The sequence below is a fragment of the Panthera tigris genome, chromosome A1 (genome assembly GCF_018350195.1).
Source record: "Panthera tigris isolate Pti1 chromosome A1, P.tigris_Pti1_mat1.1, whole genome shotgun sequence".
NCBI lineage: Eukaryota > Metazoa > Chordata > Mammalia > Carnivora > Felidae > Panthera > Panthera tigris.
Window position 1 is genome coordinate 89,031,810 of NC_056660.1, and position 22,249 is coordinate 89,054,058.

At 48.0% G+C, this 22,249-nt stretch overlaps 2 protein-coding genes and 4 non-coding genes across 10 annotated transcripts; 1 reads left to right on the forward strand and 5 right to left on the reverse strand.

Annotated features, from left to right (window-relative positions):
• Positions 1-2,483: 2,483 nt before the first annotated feature.
• Positions 2,484-2,556, reverse strand: TRNAK-CUU. The gene has a single exon. It is a non-coding gene; the product is annotated as a tRNA-Lys (tRNA).
• Positions 2,557-3,012: 456 nt separating this feature from the next.
• TRNAV-CAC lies at positions 3,013-3,085 on the reverse strand. Its single transcript has one exon. It is a non-coding gene; the product is annotated as a tRNA-Val (tRNA).
• A 1,203-nt stretch (positions 3,086-4,288) lies between these two features.
• On the forward strand, positions 4,289-14,252 carry TRIM41 (tripartite motif containing 41). Of its 5 annotated transcripts, none has more exons than XM_042981637.1 (7): positions 4,289-5,794; positions 7,749-7,796; positions 9,940-10,035; positions 11,777-12,040; positions 12,606-12,628; positions 12,829-12,956; positions 13,384-14,252. In XM_042981637.1, the coding sequence occupies exons 1-7, from the start codon at positions 4,985-4,987 to the stop codon at positions 13,983-13,985; spliced, it is 1,971 nt and encodes a 656-aa protein (XP_042837571.1). In that variant the 5' UTR covers positions 4,289-4,984; the 3' UTR covers positions 13,986-14,252. The 5 variants fall into 5 exon arrangements, with proteins under 5 accessions (XP_042837571.1, XP_042837577.1, XP_042837580.1 ...); XM_042981643.1 differs by having other exon boundaries at positions 11,810-12,040; XM_042981646.1 differs by lacking the exon at positions 7,749-7,796.
• A 1,579-nt stretch (positions 14,253-15,831) lies between these two features.
• Positions 15,832-20,338, reverse strand: RACK1 (receptor for activated C kinase 1). The gene is made up of 8 exons (XM_007083055.3): positions 20,103-20,338; positions 18,911-19,082; positions 18,224-18,371; positions 17,883-17,978; positions 17,378-17,488; positions 16,815-16,955; positions 16,325-16,435; positions 15,832-15,940 (listed from the first exon to the last, which is right to left on the reverse strand). The coding sequence occupies exons 1-8, from the start codon at positions 20,209-20,211 to the stop codon at positions 15,875-15,877; spliced, it is 954 nt and encodes a 317-aa protein (XP_007083117.2). The 5' UTR covers positions 20,212-20,338; the 3' UTR covers positions 15,832-15,874.
• LOC122232326 lies at positions 18,526-18,604 on the reverse strand. The gene has a single exon (XR_006209675.1). It is a non-coding gene; the product is annotated as a small nucleolar RNA SNORD96 family (small nucleolar RNA).
• On the reverse strand, positions 19,741-19,808 carry LOC122232347. Its single transcript, XR_006209706.1, has one exon. It is a non-coding gene; the product is annotated as a small nucleolar RNA SNORD95 (small nucleolar RNA).
• Positions 20,339-22,249: the final 1,911 nt, after the last annotated feature.

The following is a 22,249-nucleotide window of genomic DNA, read 5'->3' on the forward strand; positions in this document are numbered from 1 at the left end:
TTCCTACTGAGTCGAGATCCTTGAGTTGTCTGAAACTGGTAAGCCCTTCTTCACCAGAGCACAAGGTGGAGGCCTTCTTGTCCAAGTCTGGCTCTAGGATCAAGGTCACCAGGGGCTTGCTGGTGGCCCAATCCATAGATGTTTTACCACCTTCCCATATTAAAACATGTATGGAATTTGACTCTACCAATCTGTCCCTCCTTTCTTGCACATCTTAACTCCCTTGGCCTCTGTGGAAGCTTTGCTGCTAGCTTTACTCCTATTCTGACTCCTTGTCCATCTATCTACAGATGGCCATCTCCCTGGAGAGTCACATTGGCATTGACAGTTTGACCCAGCCTCTACCCCTATGTCAGTGGCTCCAGCAATGACCACTCTCCCCAAGCTTCAAATCCACAAGTCTTGGACATAACCTTTTAGACATCTCCCAATCTCTTCAAGACAGAACTCATTACTTCTCTCTCACCTCTCACCCCACTCCTGTCAGAAGGTGGAAAGTCAGTATAAGCATCCTCTAAACTGAGAAGATGGAAAAAAGGAAGCAAGCTACTCCATTATGGCTTTCACAGAGTTTTATTCAGAGTAACTTAACTGAAAGGGAGAGTGGGTGAGCACAGACCACCCAGGCCATACCAGGCCATTCTCCATCCACATTCTCCACAGCTATACTCCTCCCAGTCCAGACCTTAATCCCTAGATTTTATGTTATGGGGGCATTCCAGTCAGGCATACATTAACCTCCAGGGCACTGGAACACGTAGTGGGAGGGAAGTCATTGCCTGGCTTGAAGAGGATGGAGGGCCAAAAGTGGGTCAGTGTTGTCAGTACTCTTACACTCAGTCTCTGATCTCTGTTACTAAACCATCTAAAGCAGAAACCTGGGATCTCCCTCTCCTGTCCACGTATAAACCATATGCCCCTAGCTCCTTTACCCTTCTCCCTTCTGGCTGCTGTCTTGCCACTGCCAGGTCAGCCACTTCCTTTCTAGACCATGGCTATGTCCATCCAGTTCCTTCTGTCTAATGCAGTCTTGTTCCCATCACACATCTTACTTATCATTCCTAAAGGAATCCTTCTGGAATGTAAATCAGAGTGAATCCTACTGCCCCCATGGCCTCCATAGCCAAGGAGGAAAAAGACCAAAGATCCTAGTAGGGTTCCTTCTGTTTGCTGAATGTCTGAACTGATGAACACTTGACTCTTTTGTTCTAAAAGCAGCCTGGATCGCCTACCAGAGGGGATTCCAAACCGGGCCTGGCTGGAGGGGCAGCGGTGGAAAGGGTGGAGAGAAGAGAGAAGCAGGAATTGTAGCAAAAAGCTTGGAAGGGTGTGGCCCCAGCTTGTTGGGAGATGGACCAAGAAGCCTGCCACTTGGGCTTCCCTTAAATGAAAAGCCAGGATCTTTTTTAGGAATGTTTTCCTTTTCCAGTAAAGATTGTTAAAAAACAAAACAAAAACGTGAAACCACAATTTGCAAATGAATCCATATTTGTGCAAGAGAAAATGTCAAAGTTGAAACCCTTGGGACACAAGTTTATTTAGACCCATTAATTCCAAGATAAGACCACAGTAAAAGTAACTCTCCAGGAAGGCATGAGTGAGCTACGACTTACCATCAAATCTACCTATTTTACAAACTTTGATCAATTCCTGTCCAGACTGCCCTTATAGGGTGTCATGTGAAACCCTCCCTAATTCCCATACACTTTGAGACCGAAGGAGATTCAATTCTTTGCTTAGCAAGTTTAGTAAACCAGTTTTACATGATCAAGACTTCTCCTATGGTCTGGCGTGTGAGGGAGACTTCTACATTCGGAAAACAGAAAATAGGCTGAATTTGCAGGACTAAAAAAAAAAAAAAAAAAACCATTTAACGTAACGGAATGAATTTCAGTTGAAGTTAAGGAAGAACTTCATGATAAGACAAGTAAACTGAGGATGTTCATGTTAGAGTGTTCCAAAATAAAGGATATTTTTACATTCCTCTCTGTGTGGGGCAACATTTCACAAAAGATGGACCCTTAAAAAGAGAATTTGGGGGTCTCAGATTACGAAGAGTACCTCTTTCCTGACGAAAACAAAAAAACCGGCGGCGGCAAGAGCTCGAGAATGCCAGCTTTTAAGTCACTTAGTAAGGTGGTCGCCACTCTGGAGGCTCTTGGGTCTCCTCGCAGAGAGGAGCCACGCCGTAACCCTCCCTCTCTGCGCAGCTCGCCCTGGACCAGACGCCTAATATGGTTGACCATGGACGAATTTCAGCAAGCAAAACGGTGTCCTGAGGCATTTGTCCGCTAGCAACCAGCACTCATTCACTCCCTTTTGGCCGGCAAGGGCCTATGGCTGGGGCATTCTTTTATTCGGCTACTGGTAACCATCCGTCCAGTTTCCGTCTGCTTGGCCAAGGATGCAGAGGAGCACCCGCTGTCGAACTGGAGGGAAACTCGATGCCTGCCTTGCGTCTTCTTCCCTTCAAAAGGAACTTGCGCCCAACGTGGGGCTCGAACCCACGACCCTGAGATTAAGAGTCTCATGCTCTACCGACTGAGCTAGCCGGGCACACATACAAGCTCTACATTGTACCTCGGAAGACTGAAATCTACATGCAGGGATGAGGACACACTTTAAAAAGTAATTGCATAAGTATTATGGAGCACCTACTGTGTGCCTGATTGTCCTAGTGACTAGAGCCAGAGGATCGGAAGCCTAGCATCCCTGAACCTGGGAGAAGTGGCTGCGCGGGTTCCCGAGAGGGAAGAGCAAGAGAGTTGAGGTGCCAGATCTGAATTTACATTAGAGAATTTATGGAGGGCGTGCTGTGAGCTCTGTCCTGCTGGGGTCCGGCTTCACTGAGCGTCTACCAGAAACAGAAATAGACATACACGTGTCCTTCCCTCTGTGTGAGGGCAGTTCTTTCTCCTACGGAGGCAGAAGCAGCGTGGACGAGGAGGTAACTCTTTAAATGAAAGGGAGGCTAAAAAAAACAAAAAACAAAAAACACCAAAACCGAAATCTTGTTTCCGCCCGGTTTCGAACCGGGGACCTTTCGCGTGTGAGGCGAACGTGATAACCACTACACTACGGAAACCCACGGCACTCACACTTGACTAATACTACCTAGAAGCTACACTGGGGCGATGAAGGGGCTGAGTGAACCCAGACTTCCAAGTAAGTGACAGGCATTTTCTGAGCTGCCGGCTGAACTGTGTTCAGGTCTCGTATCCACACTTCTTTTGGCGTGGCTTCCTACAGTTGTTCACCAACGAGAATTCGTGATTTTAGCGTTTCAGGCCACCCCTCCGAGGAAGCAGGCGTTCACTCCGAGTTTCCCTACTAGGTGGGAAGCGCCTCGAGAACAGGGTGAGTTCTGCGTGCGCAGCCTTGGCATTCCGCAGCGTTTCGCACTCACTGAGACTTCTGTACATGAATTGCGTTCCCGTAACTCCCCCTCCAGTTTTTTTTTTCTTTTTAAAAATTCAAGTATTATTTCAATCGCCCGAATAATCTATTTGGCAGAGATGCTCTACGTACGAAAGCAGCATCTTTGGTAGCATAGTTCTACAGCCTGGATGAGATTCTCAAAAATAAATAAATAAATAAATAAATAAATAAATAAATAAGTAAGTAAGTAAGTAAGTATGTATGTATATATAATAATAATAATAATTTAATACCACAAACCCAATTGGAGCCCATTCTCTTAGACTGAGACTCCACCAAGACAGACCTCGAGGTAGTTTGGACGTGGAGCATGCATGGTGCCCACTCAGAAAGTGCTGAATGACTTAACTCACTATATGTTAAGCAACATAGCTTTGAAATTGTATTAACTCTAATTTCACAAAACCCTCTGATGGCAACGATTGTACTTATTTTATACGAGTAAACACAGGACTACAAAGATATCAAATACATTTTTAATCCCCCCCCCCTTTTCTACACTTTTCAGCACCTTGCTTTTCTCACTTCAGAGTAAATCGTGAAGGATTCCCTTTTTACAGATAAAGAGTGTTCCACTGTGTGAATGTTTATGTGACGGTTTCACTACTCCTTTATTAATGGGCAGTTAGAAAAGTTCATCTAAACGCTACGACAGTGACCAGACGGCAGTTTCTAATGCGCGTGGAAATGCCAACTACAGTGGGGAGGTTGAAGAAGATGTCCGGTCGCCTTCTGGATCCCTGAAGAACTCTGAGTTCCCAACCAACAAAGTCCTCGGCCTAGAAGGGCCGGAAGTACTTGAGGGCGCTCACCGGGACCCGCCCCTCCGCTTCCGGCATCAGCTGTGGGGAGTCCCTGGCGTTGTCCTCCTTGTCCGGTTAGTAGGATGGCGCTGGGCCGACGCAGTCATAGCACCGAGAGCGGACGGCCGTTAAGAGCCTCAACCTCTCCCCGAAGTTTATCCCCAGTGGCGGGGGATGGAGGAGGCCGGTCATTCCGAGTTGTCCGCGTTCCCTGTTCCTTCGTATTACAGAGACGTGGGCCTCCATCGTTGTAGCCCTCCCGTCCTGTTCCCGTGTGCCTGCTAGAGCGTCTCCTCGCCGTTTCCTGTCGCCCAGGGGCCCGAGAGGAAAGAAGGGGGCGTAGCGCTACTGCGGGGGGAACTCGCGAGCTTAGGTGACTCGCAGACACCGGAAGTGTTGAGAGGGAGGCCGGAAGTGAGGGGGCGGAGCCAGGAAGTGAGGAGGGGCGGGGGTTTATGAGGAGGCCAAGGGAGCGTTGGGACAGATTTGCACTCAGGGCCACCTGAGGGACTTGGCTGTAGCGCTCAGCTCTGTCCCCTCCCCTCGCAGAGACACGGTTGTCGTCTAGGAGTAGGGAACTTTGTGGAGGGGGGGTTGTCGGGAGGACCTTTCTGTGTCTGCGATTGAGGCAAGGTGTGGAGAGGCGGGGTGGGGGTGGGGCCGGGTCGTCAGGGCGTCTGAGAGGGAAGACCCCCGCCCCCGCCCCCCCACCGCCCATCTACACTGGCTGACTGGACACTAAGATGGCTGCCGTTGCCATGACACCCAACCCTGTGCAGACCCTTCAGGAGGAGGCGGTGTGCGCCATCTGCCTCGATTACTTCACGGACCCCGTGTCCATCGGCTGCGGGCACAACTTCTGCCGAGTGTGTGTAACCCAGTTGTGGGGAGGGGAAGATGAGGAGGACAGGGACGAGTTAGACCGGGAAGAGGAAGAGGAGGACGGAGAGGAGGAGGAGGTGGAGGCTGTGGGGGCCGGTGGAGGGTGGGACACCCCCATGAGGGATGAAGACTATGAGGGCGACATGGAGGAGGAGGTCGAGGAGGAAGAGGAGGGTGTGTTCTGGACCAGTGGCATGGGCGGGTCCAACTGGGACAACATGGACTATGTGTGGGAGGAGGAGGACGAGGAGGAAGATTTGGACTACTACTTGGGGGACATGGAGGAGGACCTGAGAGGGGAGGATGAGGAGGACGAGGAGGAAGTGCTGGAGGAGGACGAGGAAGAGGAGTTAGACCCCGTCACCCCACTGCCCCCGCCTCCAGCCCCTCGGAGGTGCTTCACCTGCCCCCAGTGCCGAAAGAGCTTTCCCAGGCGGAGCTTCCGCCCCAACCTGCAGCTGGCCAACATGGTCCAGGTGATTCGACAGATGCACCCAACTCCTGGTCGAGGGAGCCGTGGGAACGAGCAGGGCATTTGTCCCAAACACCAGGAAGCCCTGAAGCTCTTCTGCGAGGTGGATGAAGAGGCAATATGTGTGGTGTGTCGAGAATCCAGGAGCCACAAACAGCACAGCGTGGTGCCATTGGAGGAGGTGGTGCAGGAGTACAAGGTGAGAGAAGTAGAAGATGGGAGTTTTGTGGGGGTGGAAAGAAGCTGGGAAAAGGAAATTATGTCCCCTCCCACTCCCCAGAACTTCATGCACTGATTCTCCTTTTCTAAGCACTTAGTGGCATCAAGGTGGGTTGGAGTGAGAAGGATCCTGTACACTGGGCTGCATGTCTTGGGGAAAGCCACTGCTGTTTGACACTTCCATTGTCCCTAAGTGTAGGAGTACAGGTGACAGGTCCCTCAGGCTTTACCACCAGTCTCATTTTCCTCTGGGTAAGTTTTCAGTCTATCCTTGACTTGGACCCTGGAGATGGAAAGGACTTGAGGCCTCAACAAGAAAGGGCCCTAAGGAGCAGGAGTGTAGAAATGACTACTAGTGTCAGACCCAGATGCTTTGCACTTGCCTTTTAATGGGTTTCCTACCTACCCCATGATATGGCTTGGTTCTGTCCTTGAGGACTTTTGTTAAATCTGCATCAGTCGGATGTACTGACTAGAAGTTCTTACCTTACCTGAGAATGCAGATAAAAGGGAGAAGCTTTTAAGTCAGAAGAACAGGCTTTGCACTCACTCACCCAGCCATCTCTAAAAGCCTTGGAGCATTAATTTTTCCAGGGTTAAAAGTTAATATTTACTGAACACTTAACTTACTATGTACACCAGGCACTGTACTAAGCACTTTTCATGGACTATCTCATTTAAAACTTCAAACAACCCTGTGAGTTTGATATGGTTTCTGTCCCTGTTTTACAGATTAGGAAATAGACTTAAGTAATATACACAGGGCCACATAGCTACTAGTAAGTGATGGACTTGGTTATGACCTGCCCCTGTGCCCCTGCATACTGTTAACAGTGTCACCACCATTTAGATGTCTGTCATTAGTTTGACTTTACTGACATGTGACTTCTTGGAGTCTGATTCTAGTTTGGTTAATACTTTGCACCCTACTTCTGGCCTTTACTCTTTTGGGATACAGGTAAAGGAGATTGGTCTGTGAGACAGCCAGCACAAATAGCACTACTTAGTGAAGGCTGGGAAGGGTTTGAAACAGTGGGACCAGAAGGAAGAAGAGGGTAGCTCCTGTGTGGTCTGTGCATTACCCCAGTTTTAGAGTAACGAGTCTAGAGCTTCTCAGCTATGAGTGGTACAGCTAAGACAGACTTAGATCATCTCATGACAAGAAACTGTCTTCCACACAGCGATATTCCCAATTACTAGGGGAGTTTTCAAAAGTACAGTGGGCCCTACCACTAGAGATTCTGAGTCAGAGACAGGGAGAGTGTCTTTAAGAAAGCCCAGCCTAGCATTGGAATCACTGCATTGGTAATATCACCTGTTTAGGCTCTGTGTGGACATTCCACTTGTTCTCCACCCTCCTTCTACAGGGCTCTTCTGAAGGGCTTCTGAAACTGGATTTTTATTTGTGAATTTGTGTTAGCCATGTCTGTTGTATGCCAGCCTAGTAGGGCTCTGCAATTTGAGGAGGCCACATAGATGCAAATAATCTGCCATTAACTGATCAGCAAATGTAAATACATGGATTTTATTATTTGGAACTAATTTGAGTGATTCCTTTTTTAATTTACAGGCTATTTTATAGGTACGTAGTTTATTCTTTTCAAATCTGTACACTAACTAGCACTAGTTTGGAACAGTTGTTTTATAGAAATATTTTTTATTGAGTGGGTAATAATATGGATGATGTATAAATAAATCTCCTAAAAAAGTGAAAGTTCTTGAAAATTTCTCTTAAAATAGTACTCTGTTTGGACTTGTGCTCATGAATTTGTCAATGATTTATGAAAATTATTAAATGGGAAATTTAAGCATCATAAATTCTGAACAGGATTGGAGAAAAATAGAAGGTAATATCAAAAGACAAAATTTTTTGTAGTTTATGCTACTTTCATGTCAGGGGTTGATTGTAATATTATTAATGTAATTTTTTCTAGAACCACTCATCCTGTGCAACAACCACTGCCTTTTGTACTCTTCTCTGGGTCAGTAACCTCTTTAGTTCAAGGGTCATTATCAGGTTGTCATTGGCAGTTTAGACATAGGTAGAGAATACTAGATAACATTTATTGATCTTTACTATGTGCTACTGTGTGAAGCATACTGTCCATAACATGCATTCTGTTATTCCCAATTCCCATGTAAGATGAGGAAATTGGAAGTGTTGCTTGCCTCAGGTCACCTGGCTACATTTAGGTTTAGATTGGAGTCTGAGCTTGAGCTCTTCTGCTCTGTATTACCTCTCAAGGAAAAAGGCAGAAGTAGTAGGAGACATAAAAAAAAAAGGAAAGAAAACAGGTTGGACCTATTTCTGGTCTCTAACAGCCCTTTAAAGAAAAAGATTCTGGGGGCACCTGGGCGGTTCAGTCGGTTAAGCCTCTGAGTCTTGATTTCAGCTCAGGTCATGATCTCACTGTTTCTGAGATAGAGCCCCACGTCTGGGGGCAGGGAGCCTGCTTGGGATTCTCTTTCTCCCTCTCTCTCTATCCCTCCCCTTGCTCTCACAAAATAAATAAATGAACATTAAAAAAAAAAAAAAAGAAAAAGATACCGTTATAAGAGATTGGAACATAGACCTCAAATGCATATTTGCCGTGAAGGTTAAAATTTTAGGAAAAGAGAGGTTTTGTTTTCCATTTATATTTATTTAATAATAATTAAAAAAATTTTTTTTAATGTTTATTTTTGAGAGAGAGAGAGTGTGAGCTAGGGGAGGAGGAGAGAGAGGGAGACACAGAATCTGAAGCGGGCTCCAGGCTCTGAGCTGTCAGCACAGCATCGAACTGATGAGCGGTGAGATCATGACCTGAGCTGAAGTAGACATTCAACCAACGGAGCCACCCAGGTGCCCCAGTAATAATTTTTTTTAAGTTTATTTATTTTGAGAGAGAGCTCGTGTGAGGGTGGGACAGAGGGAGGGGGAGAGAGAAAATCCCAAGCAGGCCCAGTGCTCTACTCAAGGCTTGAACCCACAAACTGAAATCATGACCTGAACCAAAACCGAGTCTGTCTCTTAACTGACGAAGCCACCCAGGCACCCCTTGTTTTCCATTTAGTAACTGAGTGAGAGAGAAAGCAGATGGACAAAGAGGCATAGAAATTAAAATAAGTAAAGTGGGGCCCCTGCCCCACAAGGAGCCATTGTGTCCTGGCAGAGACATATTTAAAAACCATTACAGTGTCTAGGAAGTATTGTAAAGGTTGTATTCATGTTCCTTGGGATGACAGAGGAAGTTGGGGGCAGGGAGGACCATGGTCAGGTAGCTGGTATTTAAAATTTCTTTTTTTTTTAACGTTTATTTATTTTTGAGACAGAGAGCATGAACAGGGGTGGGTCAGAGAGAGGGAGACACAGAATCTGAAACAGGCTCCAGGCTCTGAGCTGTCAGCACAGAGCCCAACGCGGGGCTCGAACTCATGGACCACGAGATCATGACCTGAGCCGAAGTCGGCCGCTTAACCGACTGAGCCACCAGGCACCCCAGGTAGCTGGTATTTTAAAGGAAGAATGCCTTGGGCGAGGTGGAGAAAGGAAATCCCAGAAAGAGGGAAGAGCATGTATGAAGATAATGGAATTACATTCGGGAAAAGACAGTTTTATGTGGCTAAAACTAAGAGTCTATGTCAGAAGGGGTAAGTGTAGTAGAGGAGTCTAGAAATGTAGAGGCAATGAAGGAACCTCATATTTTGCAGGTGATTGAGAACCACTGAAAGATTTTTAGCACAGGCACAAAATCATCAGAGAAATATTTAGAGATGAAAGTTATGAGGAAGATTGCTTATGAGGGCTGGAACATTTCATATGGAAGGACCTTGTGTGGTGAGGGGCTCAAGCCAGGTTCACCCCAACTCTGGGTATGGAGCTCTATGGTCACCAGGATCCTACCTATAGAGAACACACTCAGCGGTGTGTTCTTCTATACATGAGTGCAGGCAGAGGGTTGGAGGCCTTTGTCATCATCTGAAGAGAAGAGAGGGGAGGAAGAGAGTATGATGCTGATCTGATACCTGTAATGGGGGTCAGGCTTTGAGCCCCAGTCCAATGCAGGGAGGATGGGGGAAGTGGGCACTGAAAGCAGGTGCCTCTCCTATCCCAGGCTTCTAACCTTCCTTTTCTCATTCCCTCAGGCCAAACTGCAGGGGCATGTGGAACCACTGAGGAAGCATCTAGAGGCTGTGCAGAAGATGAAGGCCAAGGAGGAGAGGCGTGTGACAGAACTGAAGGTGGGTGAATGTCCTTGATAGGGCTTACTGGCTCTGAGATCAGGGCAGGGAACATGGGTTGTCTACTCTCAGAAGTGGTGACAAGATTCCCTGAAGAGGGACCTGGGAGAGAGGTAGAGACATTCCCAGGGTTTTGAAGAGAGAGGGGCCTTAAAGGGTCAGGGGGCACATTTATTCTAGGTTCCAGAATGGAGTGGAAACAGATCTAGTATAGAGAGGTTGGGTCCGTGGCCCAAGCCTGAAGAACAGGCTTACCACCCCAGACACCTCACTTCAAGGCCTGTGCCCACCAGGCTGGATAGCACAGAGGGCAGAAGTGGGCAAGGCAAAATCTACATAACAGCCATCAGAGAAGCCCCAGGTCCCAGGACAGATGGTAGGTGGTAGGTAGAGCAACCCTGAGCATGAATGGGAAGGGGAGGGCATGGTGTTTAATGGAGGATAGAATGTTACAGAGACCTGGTCTTCTCTAGTCCAGTGTTTCTCAGCTGTTTTTCTTGATTGATCACCCCTCCCCAAGGAGTATTTTTAGATATTTTTTCCCTAATACCACCCTCCCCACCCCCAACTCTGTACGTGTGTTTGTAAGGTCAGCAGAAACTGGAATGGCCTGGCACTGAGCTTTGGAGACCAAGACAGGACAGCCTTCTTGTCTGACCTCTTTCCTCATCTTTTCCCTGGCCAGTGGGTGGGTCTTGCCACTTCCCAAGTCTTGTACTTATTTTTTTGCCACCTACACATTAGGGACTCTGCTGCTGGCAATTGCCGCACACTGAGTGTGTCTGGGAGCCAGGGGGTCCTCTTAGCCAAATGCTCAGATTGAGACTTCTGGGGTTCTGGGATGCAGAGAGAAGATGTCAGGGTCTGCGTATCACTGGGACAGAGAGTGAAGCTGACTTTCCTTCACCGACTTAGCCAGTCAGAACTTCCTTCCTCACTCTGGCCTGTCCCTCTTTGTCCCAAGAATGTCTCTAGTTGATGATACCTGCATGGAAAGCATGCCCACTATCTGGGATTGCCCAGTCCAGGCAAATGGGGTGAGATTAGGCAGAAGTTTTCTCTGATTATATATAGACTACAATCTACACAATGATATCCATGATTTTGCTTTTTGGCTTTTAAAGTGTAAAATAACATTTGGCCGTTTACAGAAAAAGTTTGCTAGACTCCTGATCTAGAAGGATTCGGTGACTTTTCCAAAGTCATTAGTAGTATAGTCAAGACCCTAACTTGATATCTTGATTCCTGAATTTTTAATTTATTCATTGCAAAAAACTTTTACTAAGTACTGGTGCTGTTCTGAGGTCTGAGGATCCTGTGACAAACAACTTATGGAGTGGTGGAAAAGGATGTTAAAAGATACTTCAATGTAAACAACATTTCAAATTAATATTAATGCTGTGAGGATATATAATGAATGATATTTATGGGAGATACGATGGTATTTATGGGGGTAGTCCTGATTTAGATCTAGCGGGGAGAGAAGGCTTCTCTCAGGGAATATTTTTAAATTTAGATCTGAAGAATGAATCAAGTTAGATAGCCAGGGTGGAGATAAGTTGCAGGCAGAAGTTAGTGAGTTTCAGACCAGTGTGCTTTGGAGTGTGGGAGTGGTGCCTGGTAAGGCTGGGAGGTGGTGGAAGGGACAGGGGCCCCTTTCCATTTGGGATGCAGAGCTCCATTACCTTGGATTGAGGGGCAGCAGTTGCAAAATTGGAAGTTTATGTTTCTGTGTGTTGAGGTGGTATCCACCATCCCCTTTGCATCATCCCAGAGCCAGATGAAGTCAGAGCTGGCAGCTGTGGCCTCGGAGTTCGGGCGGCTGACACGGTTTCTGGCTGAAGAGCAGGCAGGGTTGGAGCGGCGCCTCCGAGAGATGCACGAAGCCCAGCTAGGGCGTGCAGGAGCAGCGGCCAGCCGCCTGGCGGAGCAGGCTGCCCAGCTGAGCCGCCTGCTGGCGGAGGCCCAGGAGCGGAGCCAGCAGGGGGGCCTGCGGCTGCTCCAGGTGAGCAGTGCCCCCTTCCCTGTCTCCCCCTGCCTTCCCCCCAGCACCCTGTATTTGCTCTGTTAGGCAGTGCTTACCAAACATCTGTTCAGAGCTGCCTCTCTTCTCATTGGGAGGACCCATGATAATTTAACCTAAGACCAAAAGGTTTTTTGAGGCTGGGGACAGGGTTAATGCCAAATGTGGTGTGTGTGTGATTATACCCAGTGAAAAGAAAGAAATTCAATTGTATAAAGAGGGTTTTAAAGTAGAGTCAAGGAAAGAATTTTTGACAGAGACATCCTGAGAAAGATGCCTAAGTCATGTTGTAAAAATTATTTTACTGGGGTTGAAAATTCTATTATTGGTCTCACAGCAGGATGAGAGAAGTGTGCTAGGGCATAGGGATGATTGAGATGGATACACACTTACTGAGGGTCTTGAGGGTTGCTTTTTCTTACTCCCTGTTCAAGTTCAGTCCTTTCTCTGGCTGGAATCAGATTGAGAGAAAGGAGCTGTCTGTGTGCAGCTGACTCTCTCTTTGTCTCTTTTTCCCTCTCCCTCTTTTTGTTTCTGTTATTCCCAGGACATCAAGGAGACTTTCAATAGGTGTGTTGCCACCCTTTATCCTTTGTGACCCAGTGGCATCTGGTTCCCCATCCCTACCTCTCTTGGATATCCCGCTCCTTTCCTTCCTTCCCCAGGACCCGAGTTTCTGCCTCCTGGACCCTCCTCTCCTTCCCCTCAGCTTCTGCTCTTCCCTCTGGGAATATCATGGTCCCACCCCCTGCCCGGTCCCCTTCCTCTAGGTGTGAAGAGGTACAGCTGCAACCCCCAGAGGTCTGGTCCCCTGACCCGTGTCAGCCCCATAGCCATGACTTCTTGACAGATGCCATCGTGAGGAAAATGAGCCGGATGTTCTGTCAGGCTGCCCGAGGTAGGGAGGTCACCTGTACGACCTTCCTTTTCCTTTCCCTTCACAGACCTGAGATTGGGTTCTGAGGAGGAGGTTGGGCCTGGTGGGGGGAAGAATGGGGCTAAGGTGGAGCAGGATACAGGTAGGCCGCTTGGGGCTTCAAGCTAAGAGTAGTTTTTGACCTAGACCAGGTAGGTGTTGATGGTGGGAGTGGAGGGTGGATAGCAAGAGCCAGGGCCAGAGGGAAGACCTGTCCAGGGTCCTGGAAACAAGAGTCGGGGAAGAGGTGGAGCTCATAGGAACTAAAGTCTGGTCTCTAGGATGGGGAGGGGTGAGGACAGCTGGAAGGTAGGCGGGGAGGGCAGCAGGAAAGGCTGAATCTTGGAGTTGGCTACTGATGGGGAACAGTTGTTCCAGCCTTGGCGTATTTGTCCTCCCCCTCCCCAAGTGGACCTGACGCTGGACCCTGACACGGCTCACCCGGCCCTGATGCTCTCCCCTGACCGCCGGGGGGTCCGCCTGGCAGAGCGGCGGCAGGAGGTTGCTGACCATTCCAAGCGCTTCTCAGCCGACTGCTGCGTATTGGGGGCCCAAGGCTTCCGCTCTGGGCGGCACTACTGGGAGGTAGAGGTGGGAGGGCGGCGGGGTTGGGCGGTGGGCGCTGCCCGTGAATCGACCCATCATAAGGAGAAGGTGGGCTCTGGGGGATCCTCTTTGGGCAGTGGGGATGCCAGCTCCTCACGCCATCACCATCGCCGCCGCCGGCTCCACCTACCCCAACAGCCCCTGCTCCAGCGCGAAGTGTGGTGTGTGGGCACCAATGGCAAACGCTACCAGGCACAGAGCTCAACGGAGCAGACACTGCTGAGCCCAAGTGAGAAACCACGGCGCTTTGGCGTGTACCTGGACTATGAGGCTGGGCGCCTAGGCTTCTACAATGCGGAGACTCTAGCCCACGTGCATACCTTCTCAGCTGCTTTCCTGGGCGAGCGTGTCTTCCCTTTCTTTCGAGTGCTCTCCAAGGGTACTCGTATCAAGCTATGCCCTTGATTAGCCTGCCACCCGCAGGGGCCCCTCTGGTCAGCACTTGAGGGGCGGGTGGTGGTGGAGGGTGTCCCATAAGTTTGGGGGCTCAAAGGCTCCTTCCACTGTTTGTTGCTTCCCACTCCCCTTTGACCCCAGGCCCGCTTCTCCCTCTAGGAGCCTAAAGAACCTTCCTGGCCCGCAGCTCTGCCTTCTCTCACCTGCAATGTCTGTCCAACAGGTCTGCATGGGTCCCTGATGAGAACAGCTGCCTGGTTTTCCTTCCCTCTAACCACCCAGGGTTTTGAGTAGGAGTTGAGGGGAGATTTAACTCTATTACTTAACTTCCCTTTCCTTGCCCCTACTCTTCACCTTTCTTGTCAGTTCCCAGGCTGGGATATTTGGGCAAGACTCCTGTCTGTCCCGTATTCCATTTTCTGATGCAAATTTTAGCTAAGGGATTTGGAAGCTTTTTGGGGAGGCGGGTTAGGCAAAAGGGTAGAGCTGGGTAATAAATGTCTATTCTCTGGGGGAGGTAGGAGGGATTCTAGACTCCTTCCATCCCCAATTTCTACCTCCATAGACTGGCCAGAATTTAGCTTAAGATCTGGAATGGTCAACACAATTGAAACTACATACCATTGTATTACCCAATAAATTATTTTCTCCCCCACCCTTTTTCCAGCACTCACATTAGGAGTAAAGCTCACCCCGCCCAGCCCCTCCAGGTCTTTTCACTGCCAGGCTCCTTTCCTCTTTGTCCAATGAAGTTCCTTGTGTCAGTATCCAGCCTCATATATTAGTTCTCTCCATCTGGTGAGCCCTGACCAGGAGCCTGGGGACAGGGGTTTGGATCCCCAGGAGAGCCTTGGGTATAATCTATTTTTCTAGTAACCCCTTGCCTTCTGTCACCTGTCAGCTTTTGTCCTTTGCTTTGATGGCAGAGGTCAACTTCTGTTCCTGGGGGAAAGGGAAGACGGGATGTGTTGTGGAAATAAAGTTTATTTGCTTCTTTTGTGGAGTCCTTTCCTTTAGGTGAGCAAAAATAGAATGTAGGGCCAGGGTTTCTTCCACAGTAAGCCAGTCTCTCCAATAAACGTAATGACACAGAACTGAGGACTTATTGTACCTTCCCCATAACCTGCGTTTTACACCACTCATGTTATTTGCATAGATTGGGATATTCACTCTCACCCCATTTGAATATCCTACATAGTTTTATTGGTACCCTCTTCAGCATGCACTTTGAAAATTGTTTGCCACTTGTCTATCACTGCTTTGAGGTTTTAGGATTCTGGTTTTCCCAAGAATCTTTACATTTCTAAAGTCTTTCCATGTGATTGCATCTAGCTGAAATCCCATAAAATTGAAGCTAAAGCCACAGTAGCCTTATCACCATTAGGAGTTGATGGCAAAGGAAACTGTACAAGCTACTTCAACATGCTACATATTTACTTAGCCACTACCTGAGAAAAAGCCAGCTGTGATTGTATTTATGAATACCTGCAGACTTCATAATTTTTAATCTCCAACAATGAAGGGAGTAAAAAGGACCTGATCTTAAGCAGAACCTCTTTTGGGGAGAGTTGCCTTATCATAGACGAAGGGTTCAAAAAAATCTCCATTTTAACAAAAAGACAACTTGACAGACTACACTAACTTGAGTTTCAAAATATTTCATATTACCTTGAGGAATGACAAAATGCCTACTCAATTATTTATGTTACAAATTGAACTGAGATTTTACTATTCCCAAGGAACATTTTCTCTAGGCTTAAGCGAGGCCCCAAGGATCTATACCTGAGACACAGTACATTGTGATGCAACCCAGCATTAGAAAGCAGTTTTGCTTATCAGAGAAAGACACTATAAGTCAGCAAACCAATGTTTTATTTCCAAAGTTCTGCTCTCTATTTCTAGCGGGTGCCAATGGTCACCTGCCACACTCGCACCAGGTTGTCCGTGTAGCCAGCAAACAGAGTCTGCAAGGGAGAAATGACAGTGACAGGTCATGTCAGAGCCATGGAACTCTGCATTCCCTTCTTTTAAGACCCCCAATCTTCTAACCACCAGGTTGTAGGTGGTATGTATTCCTGGAGGAAGCAACAGCTGGTAGTAAGGACTCATACTCTTGTAAAATGATTAAGTTATCCAAAGTGTTAACTGAAGGTAGGTAATCATTGCTTGTTAGATCAATTTTCCTTCCAGTGCAGGAACATGTACTCTGTTCACTGGTAGAGCTAATTTGGTTCTCTCAAATCAACCTGGCTAGTTTTGTGGTTTCATTTTATGTCAAAGACATTCCAAGAGCAAAGAGGGGGAGAGAAAAGGTAAAAGCTGAGTCACTTAAGCAGAGACCCACTTACCTGGCCATCAGCAGACCAGGCCAGAGAAGTACACTGGGGTGGCTCTGCCTTGCTGCTGGTACTGATAACTTCCTGCTTCAGTTCATCTACAATGATCTTGCCTTCCAAGTCCTGGGAAAGGGGCAAAATCAAGGTAAGGAGGGTTTCTACTACAAGCATCCAAGGAATAGAGGCCAAGGATGTTGTGAAACAGCCTAAAATGCATAGGACTGTCTCCCCTCCCCCCACCACCAAAAGGTTGATTATGCTGAGACTGAATAAATTGCTGTAATTTGTGACATCCTTTAGTAGGTAAGTATCGTGCACCACTGCAAATCCCAATCCTAGCAAGTTGTAACTTGCTCTTCCTGGGTCTCCACTGATAGCCTGATGATCAGCAGTTGTTCAGGAAGCTCGAATCCCAGCAGTGACATATCAGGAAATCACAACATTGCCATGGCTCACAAGAGTAAAGCCAGGAGCTCGGCCCTCAACTGTAGCCCACACTCACCCAGATCTTGATGCTGGGGCCTGTGGCAGCACAGAGCCAGTATCGGTTAGGACTGAAGCACAGGGCATTGATGATGTCCCCACCATCTAGTGTATAAAGGTGCTTGCCTTCGTTAAGGTCCCACAGCATAGCCTGGCCATCCTGAGAAGAGGAAAGGGGAGTCAGGGTAATATGAAACCTATTCCAGGTGTTAATCTCAACTGTCAAGATTCTGTCTTAATTCTTATTCTCCCTCCCACAACTTCCCCAAAGCTAATGATTCAAATACCAGGATATCTCTGAATGCCCCTCCGTTAATGCATGACACCCCATCAACCCTACCAAGGCCCTGACAATTTCTAAAATCACTACAATCAGTTCTGAAAACAGAATTCTAATAATATCAACAGCTTTAAGAAACCAGCTTTACTGAAAACAATCTTTTAAACAGTATGGTGTATATAATTTTTAGAAAACAATTTTCACAAACATTTACTCTTGGATTGCTACCTTATTATCAAGTATTTTTTTAAAAAAAAACACTGTCCCCCATTGAGTAGAATACTCCCAGCTCCTGAACATACCTTCCCTCCAGAAGCACAGAGGGATCCATCTGGAGAGACTGTCACAGTGTTCAGGTAGCCTGTGTGGCCGATGTGATTGGTCTTCAGCTTGCAGTTTGCCAGGTTCCATACCTAGATATGGGAGGGTTGGGGGTAATAGGTGAAAAACCTGGCTCCGAATCCACTGGGGTCAGGAAGGCTCAAGACAAAAAAGGCATGGCACCTTTAAAAGCATTTCTGGATATGGTGGCCATTTTTCATTCTACCAGTAACAAAAAAGGTTAAAGAATTTGTCTTGGTCACCTAAGGACAATCAAGATTATATAAAGAATGCTTCGTTGCTCTACAAGGGATATTGGGTTCAATTAACTATTCCACACCAAGTATCAAAAACTAATAGTTAGAAAACAGCAATAGGAAACGTCAACTGAGGAATAAAGCTTTCAAAGTTAGAACTTATGACCATCTATGAGGCAATGGGAACATTCTGGCTGGTAAAAGCCCTACATCCTGACTTCAAGCTCACCTTGACCAGCTTGTCCCAGCCACAGGAGACAATGATGGGATTGCTGCTATTGGGTGAAAAGCGGACACAAGACACCCACTCCGAATGGCTCTCATCCTAGAGGACAGAAAAGAAATAAGGAGAAACTATCCTGTCCCATGAAACTACACCCCTCACCCCTTCCCTCAGTTACATGGGAGGTACACTGATGGCTTTGCACTCACATCCCTGGAACCCAAACCTTTAATATCAACAGAACCCCTTTGGAGCCCAAGCCAGGCTTGAAATCACCACATAATGCCAAGGTTAAGAAGGATGGGAGAGAATCTTCATGTGCTTTCTGCATGTGCCTTCACTGTTACCTGGACAGTATATTTGCATACACCCAGAGTATTCCACAGCTTGATGGTTTTATCTCGGGAGCCAGAGACAATTTGGCGGTTGTCGGAGGAGAAAGCCACACTCAGCACATCCTTGGTATGTCCTACAAATCTGCGTGTGGTGGTACCCCTAAGGAGGAGGACTTGGTCAGTCTCTAGACTCTGCAAACATTCTTCCACATCAGACTGTTTCCCTGGCCTTCCCTGGTCTTACTGGAGCTGCCATTACTCACATGACCCTGGACATGGGTCTGATCACAACATGGGTTGAGCATATGCCAGAGAATCCCTTCAGAATTGCAGGACATGTCCTCACTCCCACATGGGGATTGGCTGACAATGTCATCTGTCATCACTAGGATCCTCCATTATGCCTGACCATCCAAAGACTGAGCTCCCAAGATAAAACATGTTCAAACCCTTGCCTACTCTCAACCACAGTATGTGGCAAAACTGCTCAACCAGCCCACTCTGAAGCAACTCTGCAAAAGTAATTAAAAGCAGCAAGGATGGAAGCCAAGCAACCCAACTATCTTCTCTAAGTATGCCCTGCCTTACAGTTCCCACAATGAACCTCACTGTCCTTTGGAAACCACCTCCCAACAGCATCTACCTCATTTCTGCCCAGCTTTCCCCCAGTGCCCCAGAGTTAAATGAGCAGCTACTTGCGTTGTGAGATCCCAAAGACGAAGGGTTCCATCCCAGGAGCCTGAGAGGGCAAACTGGCCGTCTGAGGAGATGACCACGTCACTAACGAAGTGGGAATGACCCCGAAGAGCACGCTGTGGGATGCCATAATTGGTCTCATCCCTGGTCAGCTTCCACATGATGATAGTCTTATCTAAGGGGAGGTACCACAAAATCCAGTGAGGAATCCCACAGCCCACTCACTGACCTACTGGATAATCCAGGATCCCTCAAGGTCATTGGTGGATTTACAAGAAATTAAGGACACTCAAGGGGGGGGGGGGACCCCAAGCCGAGAGCGCTGTCATTAGTCAAAGCTAAGTGATTCATTATTCCAAAAAAAAGTCAAGTAGAACTAAGCAACGCCACTAGAATTAAACTTAGGTGTGGAGGCCTTTAGCAGATTATGGATGCCTTTTTGTGACATTCATAACAGTCCAATGTCTGAATTTTATTCTGAGGTCTAATATATAAACACTGCTGCTTGGGTGTGGGAAGACTGAATGTGGGCTTCCTACAACTACCACTGAGGGTGCCAGAAGTACTGGATTTAGTTGATTTACACACTACAAGGCTGGAAGCTTTCACTGAAACGTGTTGGGACTCGACACGCTTTCCGATTAAGCGTCAGACATGATCCTAACCTCAGACTGTTTTTAATAGCGTGGGGGCAAACAATAGCGTGTTCATTCAAACAAGAGAATGACAAGAAAAAAAAGGCAGAAAAGACAAGACACGGGCTTGCAAGGAGATTGGCGTCACGACTCCCCTTGGGAGTCCATCCAGGAAAAACTAGGCACAGGGCCGGGCGGCAGCTCAGAAACAGCCTCTGGGTCTCAGCATGGGCACTCAGATGGCATGTTGGGGTCATCACCGCCCCGCCCGACCCGTATAGGCTCTTGCACACTTAGCCACATCTGCGAGGAGGCGGGCAAGAAATAAAACCCCAATCCTGCAATCCTAGCAGCCACGAGCTGATCTATGTCTCGGCCTTTGCAAAGTGGAAAATGCCTCACGGGCTCATCCAGGCTGAGACTTAGGCCCGGGTCCGCATGCCCCACCTCGCAGGCGGACGGAGTTTTCCGGACCGCCAACTCGCGATCCACTGGAAACAACAGGCGACACGCGCAACCCACTTATCTTTCAACCCCTTGCCCCGCACCTCAGCCCGTACCTCGAGAAGCGGACAGTATCATGTCCGGGAACTGGGGGGTGGTGGCGATCTGAGTCACCCAGCCGTTGTGGCCCTTGAGGGTGCCACGAAGTGTCATCTGCTCAGTCATGGCGGCGGGGAGTGCGGGTGTCGCCGGGGCGACAAGGATGGAGTTGGATAGCTCAGAGACTAGCACCACAGCCACTCGCACCGCGGCTCTGCAGAGGAAAAGAGAGAGAAGGCACCCCACCGGAACCGGAAATACCCGTCCGCTCCAACAAAATGGCGGCCCCCATGATTCATTTCTGCTTAAGATGGCGGCGCCAGGTGGGGCATAGGGGCAGGTGAAATGATAAAACTTCATGGTCCCCTTCCGCCACGCATTATAGTTTAGCTGTGCCATACAAAAAACATTCTGAAACCAACTCTGTCAAGTGTTTTAAAGAATCCATCAAACGTTCACTGGGGCGTGATGTTTAAGAAGCGGAAGAGGGGAAGTGCACGGCACATTCCCGTCAGGATCGCCCAGCACCTTTGGTATTCCCATGTGGCACAGCCCGAGCTCCGCCCTTTCCGCAGGGTGGCTCGGAGGGCAACGCTGAGGGAGCTTAATTTCTGGGTGAGAACTGCGAGAAATGGTAAGCGATATGAAAAATATGGTATTAAATTTTTTTAAATACACTGTGCTCAGGTGAATTATTAAACCCTAACAGACTTCTGTCTCAGAGAGCAGCTCTTTCATCAAGAGGTTTTTGCTCTTAGGGAATTGGCTGAGGCACTCCCTGTTCGGAAGGGCTTACTCCAGGCAGGAGTTAAGACGAAAATGGGTTACGGTGCGGAAAAGCGGGGAGGAACGAAAAATCGGTCCGTGGGCCGCTAATCGTTCACCGAGCTCTCGTCTAGGCAGGAGTGCAGAGAGCCGTCATAGAAACTGAACGTCCGCGAGAGGAAAGGCCTCCGGGTTCTGAATTCTGGGGACTCGGGTCCAAAGCCGCTCTGGGCCTAACCACCTCACAGAAAGGCCGGCTGGGGGGTCCAGGCGTGCCCCCAAGGAGGTGTCCTCAGACTGGGAAGCAGTGGAACATGGTTGCCTGGCTGGCTACCGCCCTCCCATTTAACCTCATGGTATGTGAGTATGTAGTGCCTCCCGCTACGGCACATTCTTGAAATTAAGATATGATGCTGGCTGGCAGCGCCTCTCTCAAGTATTTTTAATTTTATTTTTTTAAAGTTTATTTATTTTAAGAGAGAGAGGGAGGTGCACATGAACGGGGGTGGGGGCAGAGAGAGAAGGGGAGAGAATATTCAGGCAGGCTCCATGCTCTCGGCAGAACGCTGGACACTGGGATCGAACTCACTAATCCTGAGATCATGACCTGAATCAAAATCCAGATTCAGATGCTTAACTGACTGAGCCACCCAGGTGCCCCTCAAATATTTTTTAAATGGGGGAGGGGGGGTTTGCACAGATCAGGATGATAGCAGTGACTATCATTTATGCAAAATAAGGGGGGATTATACATAATTATTTTGTTTGTAATGTGTATTATTTTTAGTTTCACATCTGTAAAATGAAGTTGGAAACAATAGTATCAACCTAAAACGGTGTTGAGGTGAGTAAGTGAGTTAGGTAAAGCACCCAGGGACGCCTTGGTGGCTCAGTCAGTTAATCCACCGATTCTGGATTTTGGCCCAGGTCATGATCTCACAGTTAGTGAGTTTGAACCCCGTGTCCAGCTTTGCGCAGAGAGCACGGAGCCAGCTTGGGATTCTGTCCTCTCTCTGCCCCTCCCCTGCTTGTGCTCTATCTATCAATCAATCAATCAATCAATCAGTCAATAAATGTAAAGCCGCCCAGAATGGTGCCTGGCAGAGTAAATGCAGGCAAACTTAGCATTTCTTTGGTACCAGTTCCTGTTTTAGGTCTTGGGGGAATACACCTGTGAGCTAAGACGGTGGGGACCTGGACCTGGTTTTTTTGTTTTGTTTTGTTTTGTTTTGTTTTGGTTTACATTTGATGGGGTGAGTGGAACGGAGATTGAGAGAGAGATTGGAGCAGAGAGGAAGGAGAAGTAGGATACAGCCCTGTGGCTATATGGAAAGTTAATGTTCCAATAATGGAAAGTATGTGGGAGGAGATGTAGTGGAGAGACAGTCAGTGCAAAAGT